Genomic DNA, 16506 nt, shown 5'->3' with positions numbered 1-16506 from the left:
GTGAACACTGAACAGCCAGGCTCCTGTTCTGCATGGTGTGAACAGCCAGGCTCCTGTTCTTCATGGTGTGTGAACACTGAACAGCCAGGCTCCTGTTCTTCATGGTGTGTGAACACTGAACAGCCAGGCTCCTGTTCTTCATGGTGTGTGAACACTGAACAGCCAGGCTCCTGTTCTGCATGGTGTGAACAGCCAGGCTCCTGTTCTTCATGGTGTGTGAACACTGAACAGCCAGGCTCCTGTTCTTCATGGTGTGTGAACACTGAACAGCCAGGCTCCTGTTCTGCATGGTGTGAACAGCCAGGCTCCTGTTCTTCATGGTGTGTGAACACTGAACAGCCAGGCTCCTGTTCTGCATGGTGTGAACAGCCAGGCCCTTGCTCTTCTGGTGTGAACAGCCAGGCTCCGGGGCCCTCATTTATCAATAATGCGTAGAAAGTGTTCTATTTTGTTCCTAAGCACGGAATTTAGAATGTCTCTACGCACAGAAAAATCTGGATTTATTAAACATTCGTACACAGGTCCTACGCACACCTGCAAGTACTCTGTGTTGATAAATGCCACTTGTTCTATGCTCCGCGCTTTTGTACGATTTTAAGTATTTGCATACAGAACTGCCTCTAATTAACCATATATGGTAATGAAACACCCCCATGGAATGTAGAATAATGGACTAAGCAGACTTTAAACTTAACTGAGAGCGAGTCCTCCGTGATCAATCTCGCTCTCAGTGAAGTTTCAACGGAGGTCATCTATTCTAACCAACAAATTGAAGCTAGAAAGCATTTCGTTGTGACCAATCTTATTTGGAAACATGACACACAAAATAATAGTATTTCGCTTTTTATTTTAAACAATATTTAATTGCGTTTGGAGGTGGGTGTTCTTTTTCTTTCTTTTTTTTAATTCAATACAATGCGTGCCTTCCTCCCGGTCACCAGCAATGACATGTATCAGCCAAATGGGCATTGCAACATTGACTGAGTGGAATCCCTTTCTATTCACATAACTGAATTTGTGATGGAGCTTTGCAGCTACATGGGTGGTACAGTAACAGTTTATTGCTCGATCCATCTCCAATATCACGATGGACTGTGCCGGTGGCCAAAGACCCGAGGGTAGACTCTAGTTAATATATTATGTTCTCTCTGCAAATAGACTGCTCCGCCTCTATCTGAAAACAGCTCCCCGCGGAGCGCAGTCAGCACACCCCGTACCCGTAGTATTCCGATAACGCTATATAGATAAACCATGCTGCATTCATTCGGAAAGAAAGACCTATTCCAAATGCTATGGGTTTGACAATAATTACACTACTGTCGCTATTTTACAATTAACTATAATGAATTACGGGTCATACAGAACACGTCAGTGTTGAAACTAATGCATGAAAGTCCGTCTCATGTTGCAGTCTTCATATTCTACCGCTGGGCGCCATGTACGCACGGTCTGAGCTGTGCGTAGATATACGCACAATCTCAAGCACATGTTCAAATTGATAAGTGCCACACTTTGCTTAGAAATGATCGTACGCACGGTTTACGCACATATCTGTGCGTATGCACCATTGATACATGAGGGCCCTGCTTTTCTGGTGTGAACAGCCAGGCTCCTGCTCTTCTGGTGTGAACAGCCAGGCTCCTGCTCTTCTGGTGTGAACAGCCAGGCTCCTGCTCTTCTGGTGTGAACAGCCAGGCTCCTGCTCTTCTGGTGTGAACAGCCAGGCTCCTGCTCTTCTGGTGTGAACAGCCAGGATCCTGCTCTTCTGGTGTGAACAGCCAGGCTCCTAGTGTCAAAAAGTTAGTCCAGAGCCCTGTGTTCTGATGCACCAGATCAGCTGTGTTCTGGACACGTTGACTGCTGTGTTTTGACTGTCTATTTATCTCTGACAGCTTTGGTGTCTAGCTGCTGCTGTAGGTGTATTTGAACTCTTTGATATACCAGCTGCTGTGGCTTTGCTCTGACTGCCTGGCACAACAAACACTGGTTTATTTGTTAATTTTTAAGGCCCTTATTGGTAAGCTACCTCCTTATACTACATCATTATTGGAATGGAACCTGTTCTAGTGACTGGCTGGTCCTTAAGGACCGCAGAGTTTGCTTAGAACAGGGTACATGATCTGCATTTTGCTATGATGCCCCATTGCCCCAAGCTCATGGAATGAACTCCAACAGTCCTTAAAGCTTGAGATTCTCCCCTATGTTGCAGAGTTTAAAACCTTGATCTCCAACCTTTGTCAATCAAGTTGTGCATGTTTTAATTGATTTGTTACTCTTGCTTTTTGGCTCGTGTTGTTGTCTTATGGTTGTATATGCTTTTTTTTCTTTAAAGTTGCCCAAAAAAAATTATGAACGATTAGTTGTTGATTAGTTGTTGCAACCCTAGTTATAATAGTGGTGGTGGCTGACCAGGGTGCGTTAGGTTCTGAAGTTATGTGTGGTGGTGGCTGACCAGGGTGCGTTAGGTTCTGAAGTTATGTGTGGTGGTGGCTGACCAGGGTGCGTTAGGTTCTGAAGTTATGTGTGGTGGTGGCTGACCAGGGTGCGTTAGGTTCTGAAGTTATGTGTGGTGGTGGCTGGCCAGGGTGCGTTAGGTTCTGAAGTTATGTGTGGTGGTGGCTGACCAGGGTGCGTTAGGTTCTGAAGTTATGTGTGGTGGTGGCTGACCAGGGTGCGTTAGGTTCTGAAGTTATGTGTGGTGGTGGCTGGCCAGGGTGCATTAGGTTCTGAAGTTATGTGTGGTGGTGGCTGACCAGGGTGCGTTAGGTTCTGAAGTTATGTGTGGTGGTGGCTGACCAGGGTGCGTTAGGTTCTGAAGTTATGTGTGGTGGTGGCTGACCAGGGTGCGTTAGGTTCTGAAGTTATGTGTGGTGGTGGCTGACCAGGGTGCGTTAGGTTCTGAAGTTATGTGTGGTGGTGGCTGACCAGGGTGCGTTAGGTTCTGAAGTTATGTGTGGTGGTGGCTGGCCAGGGTGTGTTAGGTTCTGAAGTTATGTGTGGTGGTGGCTGACCAGGGTGCGTTAGGTTCTGAAGTTATGTGTGGTGGTGGCTGACCAGGGTGCGTTAGGTTCTGAAGTTATGTGTGGTGGTGGCTGACCAGGGTGCGTTAGGTTCTGAAGTTATGTGTGGTGGTGGCTGACCAGGGTGCGTTAGGTTCTGAAGTTATGTGTGGTGGTGGCTGACCAGGGTGCGTTAGGTTCTGAAGTTATGTGTGGTGGTGGCTGGATTCAAGAATCCCTCAAATCCGAATCGGCGAGCTATCGTCTGACAACAGCAACACGTGATTTATTTAGTCGTCCACCTGTCCTTGCCTGCTGTAGAGTCGTGGCGGCCTCTCCTGATGTATCCGCTGTGTCTTGGTGCCGCAGCTGCCGCCGCACGGACAAGTGATGCAGATGTATCTGTGTTGTCATCTCGCGGCCATCAGGGGGATTTGTCAGCTTAAGCCGGCCAGCCGCGCTGCTCACCCCCCGGGCAGGAGGCGCACATTCTGGGAGCCGATTAACGTCTCCCCTTTATCACCACTTCCTATCGAGTCGCCTTTCCTTTAGGCACTTTTTTTCTTTTTTTTTTTTTTATGGGCATGAAAGCCCCGCCCCCTAGTTTAAAAGGAGTATTCTGTTGGGATGTCGATGTGTATCAACAGAGACTGCATGGGAAGAGAAATGAAAGAAACAACCGGATGGGAAATGGTTACTTGCCCTCTCACTGTAGATCACACACCCTGATACTGTGGACTTCTGCGTGTGTGTGTGTGGGGGGGGGGGTTGTGTGTATGTGGGTGTGTGCACATGTTTTTGTGCATTGTATCCCTACATAATACCCTCAAGTTAGTACTAAGGCCTAACAAAAATAATAGTTGGTTTCAGGTTGCCGACCGACCCTGCCGATTTAGGTGCGACCCAATATATTTTATGAGTTTTTTAAAAAAATTATTAAAAAAAAAAAAAAAAAAAAAAAAAAAAATCCGATTTTTTTTTTTTTTTTTTTTAAAGAATAAAGTTTCATAGAAATCTTAGTCAAACATTTAGTATTATGGATATTAAACATGCTGGCAGAGTACATGCGTCCATGTTGTTGTGAACATTTTAATTAAATAAAGAAATTCCCTATCCATAGTCGCCATGGGAAAGAATAAAATAAAAAAATAAAATAAAATAAATTCCCTACCTACCCATGGCCAAACTGACAACCAACCTGAAACCAACTATTATTTTTGTTAGGCCTAATATGCCTACATAATACCCTCAAGTTAGTACTAATATCCCTACATAATACCCTCAAGTTAGTACTAATATGCCTACATAATACCCTCAAGTTAGTACTAATATCTCTACATAATACCCTCAAGTAAGTACTAATATCCCTATGTAATATTACAAAAGGTTGTAATATCCCCACTTAATAAGTAGTAGGGATGGGCGTGAGTAGTCGATTACTCAAGTATGTGCCGTTTCAACTGAACTCGAGTGGTTTTAGATTTATATTTAAAAAGGAATTGGTAAGTAAGATAAGTACGTCCACAAAAGTGCTTGTATTGCCACTGAAACTGAAATCTTGCTCTGAAATCTCGCTCTGACAACACTGGAAGCTGTGGAGCATGAGAGCATAAGGAGGATTCTATGCATAGTAGAATAGATTTCCCTAAACAAGTACTCGAGCAATTCATGCGAGTACTCGGTCTGGGAAAACATACTCATGCCCATGCCTGGTAATTAGTAATATCCCTAGGTAATTTCCCATAGGCCACTGAAGTCTTGTCGTCAATTCCTTCACTTTTGTAGCTTCCACAGATCTAAAAGTATACCTATATTAGAAATATATGAAAATCTTTTAACTGCATGTGGAAAACCATTGCTTTTGTTTAAACCATTTCTTTATTCGTCTTTCGTATAGTCCCTGTGTCAACTGAGAGAGAAATGTCTACATATAGGTTCAAATGTCCCTGTTTGAGCTGTTAATCACAGACTGTGATGGGGGCCGTTATGTCATCCACGGAGAAAAATGCTTAGGAGCAGGGTTTCCAGCGTCTGGGGCCGTACACCACACCAGGAGGCGTATTGATGCCTGTGTACTGCTGACGGTTTTACAATGCCTCGTCAACGCCTTGGCCTCGCGCCGCGCACACATCAAACATCAGCAGCTGTCACCCGGAGTGGAGAACGAGGAGTCGGCATCCCGTTTTCCCGTCGATGCCAAAGACCCGTCAGGTCGAAGGTCACGTGTTCATTATCGCCTTGACTGCCCCGCCAGGCAGTCTGTTTTGTTTGTTTGTTATCTTGCGTGACTGCGGGGGCATCTTGATTGACAGGCACACGGAGGACTACATCCAGGAAGACAACAAACACACGGAGGACTACATCCAGGAAGACAACAAACACACGGAGGACTACATCCAGGAAGACAACAAACACACGGAGGACTACATCCAGGAAGACAACAAACACACAGAGGACTACATCCAGGAAGACAACAAACACACGGAGGACTACATCCAGGAAGACAACAAACACATGGAGGACTACATCCAGGAAGACAACAAACACATGGAGGACTACATCCAGGAAGACAACAAACACACAGAGGACTACATCCAGGAACACAACAAACACACGGAGGACTACATCCAGGAAGACAACAAACACACGGAGGACTACATCCAGGAACACAACAAACACACAGAGGACTACATCCAGGAAGACAACAAACACACAGAGGACTACATCCAGGAAGACAACAAACACACAGAGGACTACATCCAGGAAGACAACAAACACACGGAGGACTACATCCAGGAAGACAACAAACACACGGAGGACTACATCCAGGAAGACAACAAACACACAGAGGACTACATCCAGGAAGACAACAAACACACAGAGGACTACATCCAGGAAGACAACAAACACACAGAGGACTACATCCAGGAAGACAACAAACACACAGAGGACTACATCCAGGAAGACAACAAACACATGGAGGACTACATCCAGGAAGACAACAAACACACAGAGGACTACATCCAGGAAGACAACAAACACACAGAGGACTACATCCAGGAAGACAACAAACACACAGAGGACTACATCCAGGAAGACAACAAACACACAGAGGACTACATCCAGGAACACAACAAACACACAGAGGACTACATCCAGGAAGACAACAAACACATGGAGGACTACATCCAGGAAGACAACAAACACACAGAGGACTACATCCAGGAAGACAACAAACACAGAGGACTACATCCAGGAAGACAACAAACACACGGAGGACTACATCCAGGAAGACAACAAACACATACGGAAACCGGGAGATACACTCTGCTGGTCTCTCTCTCTCTCTCTCTCTCTCTCTCTCTCTCTCTCTCTCTCTCTCTCTCTCTCTCTCTCTCTCTCTACCCCCTCTCCTTCTCTCTCTCCCTCTCTTATCCTTCTCTCTCCCCCTCTCTCTTTCTTCCTCTCTCCCTCTTTCCCTCACCCCCTCTCTCTCTTTCTCTCTATCTCTCTCTCCCTTCCCCTCTTCCCCCTCTCTCTCTACCCCCCATTATCTCTCCCCCTTTCACTCACACTTACCCCCTCCCTCTCCACCCATCTTTCTCTCCCTTTCAATTAAAAGATGCATGACCATATTCAAGTACAGTATTTCCAAATCACATAGTACAAACTCTGAAGTGTGAATTAACATTTGTCTTTCTTTCTTTTCTTTCTTTCTCTCTCTCTTGATCTTTCTCACAGTCTATTTCTCTCTCTCTCTTTTCCTCTCTGTCCTCTTTCTCTGTCTTTCAATATCTCTCCATATGCTATCTCTCTCCCTCTCTCTCTTCATAATTATGCTCTCTCTCTCTCTCTCTCTCTCTCTCTCTCTCTCTCTCTCTCTCTCTCTCTCTCTCTCTCTCTCTCTCTCTCTCTCTCTCTCTCTCTCTCTCTCTGTGAGTCATCCAGGTTACTAGCTAGCTGTCAGTGTATGATTTAGTTCCCCGTAACTCTGGACAACGCCAAAACAAACACCACAGATATGTCACTATAGGGTTCAGCTGAGGGCATAGACACACACACACACACACACACACACACACACACACACACACACACACACACACACACACACACACACACACACACACACACACACACACACACACACACACACACACACACACACACACACCAATGTACAGTTTCTACGTCAAATGTATATACTCTCTTTTCTGGACTCTTTTTGTATCACAAACAGTACTGTATTTGCAAATCTGGTATGTCATAAATGTATAGATGTAGCAGTACTGTCTATCTGTATGTCGTGTATGTCATATATGTTATGATGAATTGAAAATGGGGGACCCTGATGTAAACAAGATGAAAGTCTTTCTCTGGTCTGCATCCCCTTAACAATTGTATGTAAATCAAATCAAATCAAATTTATTTGTAAGGCCCGACAACACACGTTAATGTCCCCATGGGCCGGACACGTCTTCTTTAAACAAGTCAAGAAGAAACATAACAATAAGTCAAGAACAAAACAAGAACACCATAAGGTCCAACAAATTTAAAATAAATGCAAAATAAATGAATGAATGCAAACACTCCCAGACATACCCCACGCGAAGGTAAGGAAAAACTCACTAAAACCTAACAATAGGAAAAAATGCACCACAGGGAGTGTGGAGGAGAGAAACCTTAGAAGGGCCATTCAAGGGGGATCTCCCTTCGTAAGGCCTCTACATGCTACAGCAACTTCAAAGCAACTGCAACAAAACATCAGCGCGATTTCAACGCGGTAGTTGCATAGGGTCTTGTAGACTGTGTTGCGAGGATGTTGCGTACATCTCTCTCAAATCTAATCTGAAGAACCTTGCGCTGATGTTGCGTAGCAGTGATTGGTTGGCAGTGATTGATTGGCTGTCATAGAATAATATTGGTCCCGCAGAGAATACGATGACCTCCATTGTTGTAGCCAGCCAGCGTTGATGCTAAATAATTAGCGTCACATAGCTGGCCTTTTTCTGAAAACCCAAGCACATATTGTTCCATAGCATACGCCTTCAGTTGATCATGACAAATCCTCTCTTACCTTGACGATTAAAAAGCCTCCATAATTTAGTAAATAAAGCTGTAGCCAGCCAGCTAGCATTGGTGCTATTCAAAATGCTATCCACATTAGCTACATAGCTAACCAACTAAATACAATGGTATCCTGAGGTAACGTTAAATACAACGTTTGCTAGTCGAAATGACTGGACACACACAGGGACAAGTTAAACATCAATCAATTAATTTATTCCAACAGGTAGTTTGAGCTGCCGAGGTCTTTCTCTCCTCTCCATTGGAAACTAATGACGTTACGGTAACGTTAGCTCGAAAAGCACAGAAACGGGCGACAGAAGTTAAGCTGCTAGCAACAGACACTATAACACTTCCGGTCGGGGGATTTCAAAATAAAAAAGCGACGTCTAAAAGCACCGGAAATACGTTTATTTTGTACATTATCTAACGTTAACACGAACCTAAACTAACTTTAGTTAAACTAACTTTGCGCGTCGATGTTGCAGAAGCATAAAGGCAGAGTGTCTACAACACCGTTGCTTTGTCGATGTTGTGGTGCAGTTGCTTTGACGTTGCTGTAGCATGTAGAGGCCTTTAGATGTCGGTGATAGTAGTGTTGCAGACGCACAGTTGGTAAGCATGCACTCATGTGTGTAGTGAAACACAGATGAGTGCATGCAATAGCAACTGAACATTTTGAAAAATTAAAGATAGAGCTGATAGCGATAGCAACTGAACATTTTGAAAGATTTAAAGATAGAGCTGATAGCGGATCTATTTGAGGCACAGGGGCGGTGCAAAGAGGGTCGCGTCCTCCCCGTCTTAATCACGGGACGTTCAACACTCCGGTCATCGCTCCGAGACAGCCGGAGACAGGGAGATAGGGGGCGGCGCAGTGAGGGTCGCAACCTCCCCGACATCATCACGGGACGTCCAGCACTCCAGTCATCACTACGAGACAGCCGGAGACAGGGAGACAGGAGGGCACGCAGAGAGGGTCGCATCCTCCCGGTCTTCATCACGGGACGTCCGACACTCCGGTCAACACTCCGGGACAGCCACTCACAGGGAGACAGGGAGACAGGACAGGCATTAGACAGCTCGCGTGATTGTAGTGGGCGGCGGACATAGCAATAGATACAAGTGGTAAGCATATATGTGAATAGAATAGATATATGAAGTAAGCATATTATGTGAATAGAATAGAAGTACTTAACCCAGCAATGAAACCATGTTGACAGACCACAAACCATGTTGACAGACCATGGACAGAAGACGGTAAGGAGCTGATCCATGGCCTCGTGGTGCACGTAGAGCAGTCACTGCAATCTTGGCCAAGACCCCGAGACATCCATCACCTTGGTCAGCACTACGAGACAAGCATGTATTGAGCTGTACTGTACTGTACCCATTCTGCAATCTGTTAATAAAGTTTTCAATCAAGCAATCAATCAATCACACACACACGCACGCACACACACACACACACACTATCCTTCACTGTGGAAATGTTTTATTTTTCGGACGGCACTCTGTAGATACAGTCTACCACTGGGCTCCTTGTCATTTCACATTAACGGCACAATTAGAGGCGTTGCTTTCTGCTTGGCCTGCCTCTATAATCGTAACACAGTCAACCTGCTGCCACTAAGCTGCAGTAATAACTGCCTTTGATGAAAGTCATTAGGCAGCGCTCCTCCGAGTCCCTGATTACACAGTTACACAACAAACACGTCTTGACACCCTTGTTCCTATAGAGGCCGTTTAAACAATTTGTTTGAGATCTGTGTCGGTTTTTGTTTGTTTTTCAAATCATTTTTGAAAAAGCTGAGTTTCTTTTAGTTTAATTTTTTAACCCCACTACTCTGTAATGGGGTTCTATATAAAGGGAGAATATAAATGAATGACACCATTATAAAAATAAATACATAAATAAATCCTGTGGGCCAGTGAGTGTTGTATTGAAATGAATTAAATGTAATATTGAATACATCAGATGAAGGACCATATATGACTCTTGTTTAAGTTTTCAGAGGAACAATGTTTAGTTCATTATCTTATGGTGAGTTAGAGCGACCTGTCGGTTCATAGTTAAAGACATATTTTATATTGAGTACTTTCTTCAGTGCAAGGGTTCATATCTGGATCAGTGTGAAATGTGGATCATTGCCAAGGTAACACCCTGCCACCACCATTGTAACCGATAGGACATCCAACAAAATAAATATTACTGTTTAATCTAATTAGATTAATCTAGCAAGATAAAATAAAAAAGTCTAGATAACCCAAATACAAGTGGGAAAGGCCTGCTTACTAACAATGAGGTCCACAGAGGAGTTTACAATCAGGAACAGAGACTAGACAGAAACGGCATTAAGACAGACAACTTTACATAAGCAGTTGAAACAATTTAGCAAGAAATTATTAAAACATAGTAAATATATAGATACTCAATTTGATGAAGCGATGGGTTTAGAATAATGCAGTTTGTAGTGGATAACTGTGATTGATTAACATATATTGCATTCTGTCTTTGCACAATGTGGGTGAGTGATTAAAATAGTTTTGATTGTTAAAAACCTTAGGCTTAATATTTAATGCTAAGTACTATTTTCTCTTTTGAGAGCATGGTTGGAGGTAGAAATTAATGGACTCGCCCACTGCATTACATGGTATTGATGGACTCTCCCACTACATGACATGGTATTGATGGACTCCCCCACTGCATGACATGGTATTGATGGACTCCCCCACTGCATTACATGGTATTGATGGACTCTCCCACTGCATTACATGGTATTGATGGACTCTCCCACTGCATGACATGGTATTGATGGACTCTCCCACTGCATTACATGGTATTGATGGACTCTCCCACTGCATTACATGGTATTGATGGACTCTCCCACTGCATTACATGGTATTGCTGGACTCTCCCACTGCATTACATGGTATTGATGGACTCTCCCACTGCATTACATGGTATTGATGGACTCTCCCACTGCATGACATGGTATTGATGGACTCTCCCACTTCATTACAGATTACTATCAAGTTCTGTGAGGAGAACATTGTACCCCCCAAATAGGTTCGCTGCTTCCCCAACAATAAACCAGAGGATGTATAAGGACATTAAAGGTCCCATGTCTTATAAATGGCATTTTCCAGTATTTAGCATTGTTTCCTAGCCATGGGGGTTTGTATCAATGGGGTCTGTGTCTCTAATCCTCATTTTGGCGGATTGCTCCAATTCAGTTGAGACACTATCCTCCCCCAGTCAACTAAGCTATTCTGATTTGACTCGCTATCCTACGTAGCACGGAGCTGATCTGCAGTAACGCCCCCTCTATGGTTGTAGCGCAACCATTCGCTCAACAACAGAGCGAGTGGAAATACCGACACTTCCTCAATCGGGTGCCGACAGAGACAGCAGAGAATGAGCGAGCGAGAGAGAGGGAGAGAGAGAGATAAAGAGGGGGAGAGAGAGATAGAGAGGGAGAGAGAGAGGGAGAGAGAGATAGAGAGGGAGAGAGAGAGAGGGAGAGAGAGAGAGAGAGAGAGAGAGAGAGAGAGAGAGAGAGAGAGAGATAGAGAGAGAGAGAGAGAGAGAGAGAGAGGGAGAGAGAGAGAGAGAGAGAGAGAGGGGGACACGGAGCAGGAGCTTCTCTCTCTCGGGGAAAACACACCCGCATTTACACACAACCTCCCAACCGCGTGCGGGGCTGGAGCTTCTCCACTTGCATATCACTGTCAAAATATATTTGACTCCCACGCGCGCACCCGTCTGTCTGACTGTGTGTGACTGTCACTCAAAGCGCTTATGGGCGGAGCCCAGCCCAAAACAGCTTGAAATATATATTTTTTTTTTTTATCCATTTTTTCTCCCATTTTCTATTTTTCTCCCATCCCAATTTCGTATCATCCAATTCAACCCTCCCCTGTCTCGAACGCTGTTTCTTGCCTCCCACAAGCCAGCTGCAATGTGGACTAAGTCATACATAGCACAAGTCCCCTCCGATACTCGAGGTAACAGCAGTCGCATCTTTTCACCTGCGTGGCGCGATCTTTCAGCGTCAGGGGTCTGCGCTTTGGAGGGACGCTGCCCCCGTCGCTTCCTGATTCTACTGCGCAGGCGCACCAACCGACCTGTAGGAGTCGCTGTCCACAACGCCCGATCCCCACCCATCAGTTTCCCACCCCCTAATACTGCCAATGTGTATTAGTACGGACGACCAGCTAAACTGAAAGCAATCTGGAGCGCTGGGCTCGAACAGGCGAACCCAGCGTCTCCAGTATTCGTGGTGAGCGCCTTGCCCACTGCTCCACGTAGCCGCCCTAACAGCTTGAAATCTTGAAGTGGAAAAATGCTGCTTTAGAGTACTTGATTAGAAATACAAAACAATGAATTTTTTTTAAACAAAATGTACAGAGTTGTTCCATAGACTCACAGGAATTGTGTAAAGTTGCCCAAATAGTGAAAGGAATAGTAAGACATGTCCCCTTTAAAACCTGCTGAACAGGAAAAAGAGAGATTTCATGGCAGGGGACAGAGAGGGCGCCATGGCTGTTCAAAATAGGCTAAAACTAGTACAGAGCCCTGGTGGAGAGCTTGGTAGGAAGGTGTGACAGCAACCACCTCCAACTCAACATCAGTAAGACCAAGGAGCTGGTGGTGGAATGGAAGTGTCTGGATGGAAATACAAAATAAGAAGAAAAGATCATTCAAGATTGTTTAAAAATGCTCCAAAAAGACTGTTAAAGTGCTTCAGCTGGATTTCAGTGTGCAGCATCCATGGTGTTAGATTCTGATCAATCTGGCCAGTATCACGTCTTCTTGTGTTATCCTCTCTCCATCCAATTCCTCTGCGTTGTGTAATTTTAATGGTCCTGACGTCTCATATACTGGCTGAATACAATCCTTATCTCTTAGTGCAATCCGCAAACCATAATAATTCTCCACCTTCGTAAGAATTCGACACTTCGACACAGCGCAATACCTTACAAGGAGAAACGTTGTTTATTGATATAAACAGAAGCCTCTGCTCAGATGTTAACAGATTGTATTGTCCTTGAAAAGTGTATTCTAATGATCTTTCGGTGTGTTCAGTCTATCATCCCTCTGCTATTCAGTCCAATGGTGGTCAGGCCATGGTCTTTAGCCTAAACCCTCCTCGCGTTAGCCGAAGCTAATGATGATGTGTCATTCTCCCCCCCCCCCCCCCCCCCCCCCCCCCCCCCTCTGTGATGAGAGGAGAGAGTCTCTTGGTCTCTTCCCTCCTGTGGGATTAGTTTCTTTGGTCTGCCTCACACCCGGAAACACTGTTCGACTTATAGATCTTCGTCATAGCAACGATAGCCCCGCCCCTCTTCTGGTTGTCATGCGACGCGCTGTCATGACAACCGCTAATAACCTTTCACACATTTCAAAACGTTTCTACTGTTTCATTAAGGATGTCACCCCTCTCCCTCGCTCTCTGGGCCCACACTCGCTCTTATCAATGTTGTGTCTTAGATCGGAATGTCAACATCCCCTGCTCAGTGTGCTGCTATTCAGTCACCCTGCTCTACTGAACCACCGTCTCCTGCCTCCACCGTCAGCATGCACTTCGACCTCGCTGGCACCGTTACATGCTACCATCTCCCCCAATCTATACATCACATACATTGAATAAACCCCGTTTCTCTCAATGGGAAAAATCAAACTTAAATAGAAAATGTTCAAAATTTGGGGAGGGGGGGGGGGGCGGGGGGTTATTATGGTTGAAAATTATTCGTGCTGATTAATCGATAATAATTCATCACAATTGTAATCGATGATAATAATTGTTGTATGAATCGATTGCTTAAATAATCGTTACCCTAGTTGTGTAATCATACTAGAGTTGAATTACTCTTATTTTCTTTAATTAATTTATTCAAATCCCCAGCAGGATATAGTGGGTTTTAAGTGTTTGCTTTCCTCCTACACTGTGTATTCTTGGCAGGATGTTCTAGGACTTGGCTCTTATTTCTACCTACACCCTCTCCCCTGCAGGCCGCTGTGTGGTTTGACCAAGTATTCATCTCCCCTGCAGGGTGCTCTCTGTATCAACTTGTATCCCGTATAATCCTATGTTTCTCACTGTAAATCCCCTCCTGCGAGACACTCTTAACATATTATTCCGTCTTGTCTTCCAGGATCTTCTACGTGTCTCACGACTCTCAGGACCTGAAGATCTTCAGCTACATCGCCAGAGACGGGCAGAGCAACGTCTTCCGTTGCAACGTCTTCAAGTCTAAGAAAAAGGTGAGACACGGACTGTCTGGGGAACTGTCTTTATAGTGGTGGCTTCTTTCTGCTGTTGTTTGCGTGGGAAAGAATGGGCTGCTGAGCGTTTCAAAGCAGTCGAAGCTGAGTATCAAGAGTAACTAAGCACATCTGTCCTTTGCTACCCTGATAGTTGATATTCTCACCCTGCTGCACACTCTGCCGCAATCAGTGATGTCAGAGTTCTTTTTTTCCTTTGATAATATCAACCGAAGGCTTGTGTTTCCTTAGCATTGTTTAAAGCCCAGATGAAAACAACGGAATCTAATGTTGTTTTTTCACATGGGAAACCTTGCGTCTTCCAACGAGTGAACATTTTAGGAACAAATACAATCCAGTGACTTGTGACAGTGGCTCAGGAGGTAGAGTGGTCATTTGGTGATCGGAAAGGTTCCCAGTTCGATTCCCGCTCTTCCTGGGGCAGTGTGTTGCAGTTTCAAGACACAAGACACTTAACCCCTAATTGCTCCCGATGAGCAGGTTGGCACCTTGGATGGTCGCCTCCGCCGTCGGTGAGTGAATGGGTGAGTGAATGGGTGAGTGAATGGGTAAAATGTAAGGAACCAAAAAAATGTGTAAAGTGCTTTGGATAAAAGCACTATATAAATGCACCATTTACCATTTGCTACTTTTACTAGTCAGCTGGTTTTCTGACTGAACCCATGTGTTCTAAAGCTAAATTTATACTTGAACGTAAAATTGAGAGCGATGGCCAAGGGGCTGGCCAAAAGTGTAACTGGGCACCAGTCATGCAACACACACACACACACATACATACATATACATATACACACACACACACACACACACACACACACACACACACACACACACACACACACACACACACACACACAGTATTTTGATTTGTCCCAGGGAGAAGCATAGAGATGCACAAGGGCAGCTTTGGCCCTCAAGCCATTAAGATAGAAAGATGGTGAATACCTTTTGTAACCTTGTTTGTGTGTGTGTGTGTGTGTGTGTGTGTGTGTGTGTGTGTGTGTGTGTGTGTGTGTGTGTGACGTGTGTGTGTGTGTGTGTCGTGTGTCAGCAGGCAGTGTAGCAGGGAGGCTCCAGAGTGCTGTGGTCCTGGTAGACTAGTGATGGACGGGTAGAGATAACATCCTGCATACAGAGAGATAGACAGAAAGAGAGATGGAGAGAGGCTGGAACAGAGGATGGAAATAAAGAAAGGAAAGGAGAAAGGTGGGAGGCAAGAAGAAACGGCAAAAAGGAAGATAAATGGATAGATGAGTTGAAAGAAAGAAGGAAAAATGGATACACAGAGAAAGGGAAAGGAGAGGGGAAGAGAGAAACATGAAGTAGTGTGTGTGTGTGTGTGTGTGTGTGTGTGTGTGTATGTGTATGTGTGTGTGTGTGTGTGTGTGTGTGTGTGTGTGTGTGTGCGTGTGTCTGTGTGTGTGTGTGTGTGTGTGTGTCTATTTGTGTCTACACTTGCGCATGTGTTTGTGTGTGTGTAGGTGTGTGTGTGTGTGTGTGTGTGTGTGTGTGTGCATTTAAGAGCTCTTGTTCTTGGAACGTGGGTTAAATCCTTTGAAGTGAGGACAATCAGTCGGTTCCCCCTTTGCAGGAAATGGACATAACTTCTCCCCACTTACAGTAAATCCACACTTAAATCCACACATTTTCTTGATCTAATTGCTTTTATCTTTTGGTTTATGTGTCCTTCACTCTCTGCCTCCAGACTTTACTGTTAACTTGAATGATAAGATAAGCCACACAGCTTGTATTGTTTTCCATTTATGATTCCATGTCCATAAGAAAGTGTAAAGATAACAAAAATAAAAAGAGAACGTTAACTAAAAATAGAAAGGGTGAATTCAATGTAACAGATTCCCATGTTATATTTGGATGTCATATCTATAGAGATATTTGTATCCCCTTCCGCTAACCACCCTATTGCAGAGAAGAAATGCGTATGGTAGACAATGGTGAGAGACAAATATTTGTTTGATCCAGTTTGAGTTGTGCCATGAATTACACATTATGCAAGTTAGCTAACTTGAGGTCCTTTTGAGGGATCTTATTTTTTTATTACATTTTTACATGATATGAAAGTACAGCTTCATACCTTCAAAATAAGCCATCACTTGTACAAATCGGGCGGATACTTTTCAATCTATGTCTATG

At 44.5% G+C, this 16506-nt stretch overlaps 1 protein-coding gene across 1 annotated transcript in view; it reads left to right on the top strand.

Annotated features, from left to right (window-relative positions):
- The window catches only part of LOC311225843 (uncharacterized protein), a 407506-nt gene that overhangs the window by 247256 nt on the left and 143744 nt on the right, over positions 1-16506 (top strand). The window contains 1 exon segment of the mRNA XM_084311236.1: positions 14226-14334. Within this exon segment, the coding sequence (XP_084167362.1) occupies positions 14226-14334 (109 nt within the window).

Source organism: Notolepis coatsorum (genome assembly GCF_963971535.1).
Source record: "Notolepis coatsorum genome assembly, chromosome: 3".
NCBI classification, from domain to species: Eukaryota; Metazoa; Chordata; class Actinopteri; order Aulopiformes; family Paralepididae; genus Notolepis; species Notolepis coatsorum.
The sequence above is the reverse complement of the archived record's forward strand: the minus strand, read 5'-3'. Positions and strand labels throughout refer to the sequence as shown.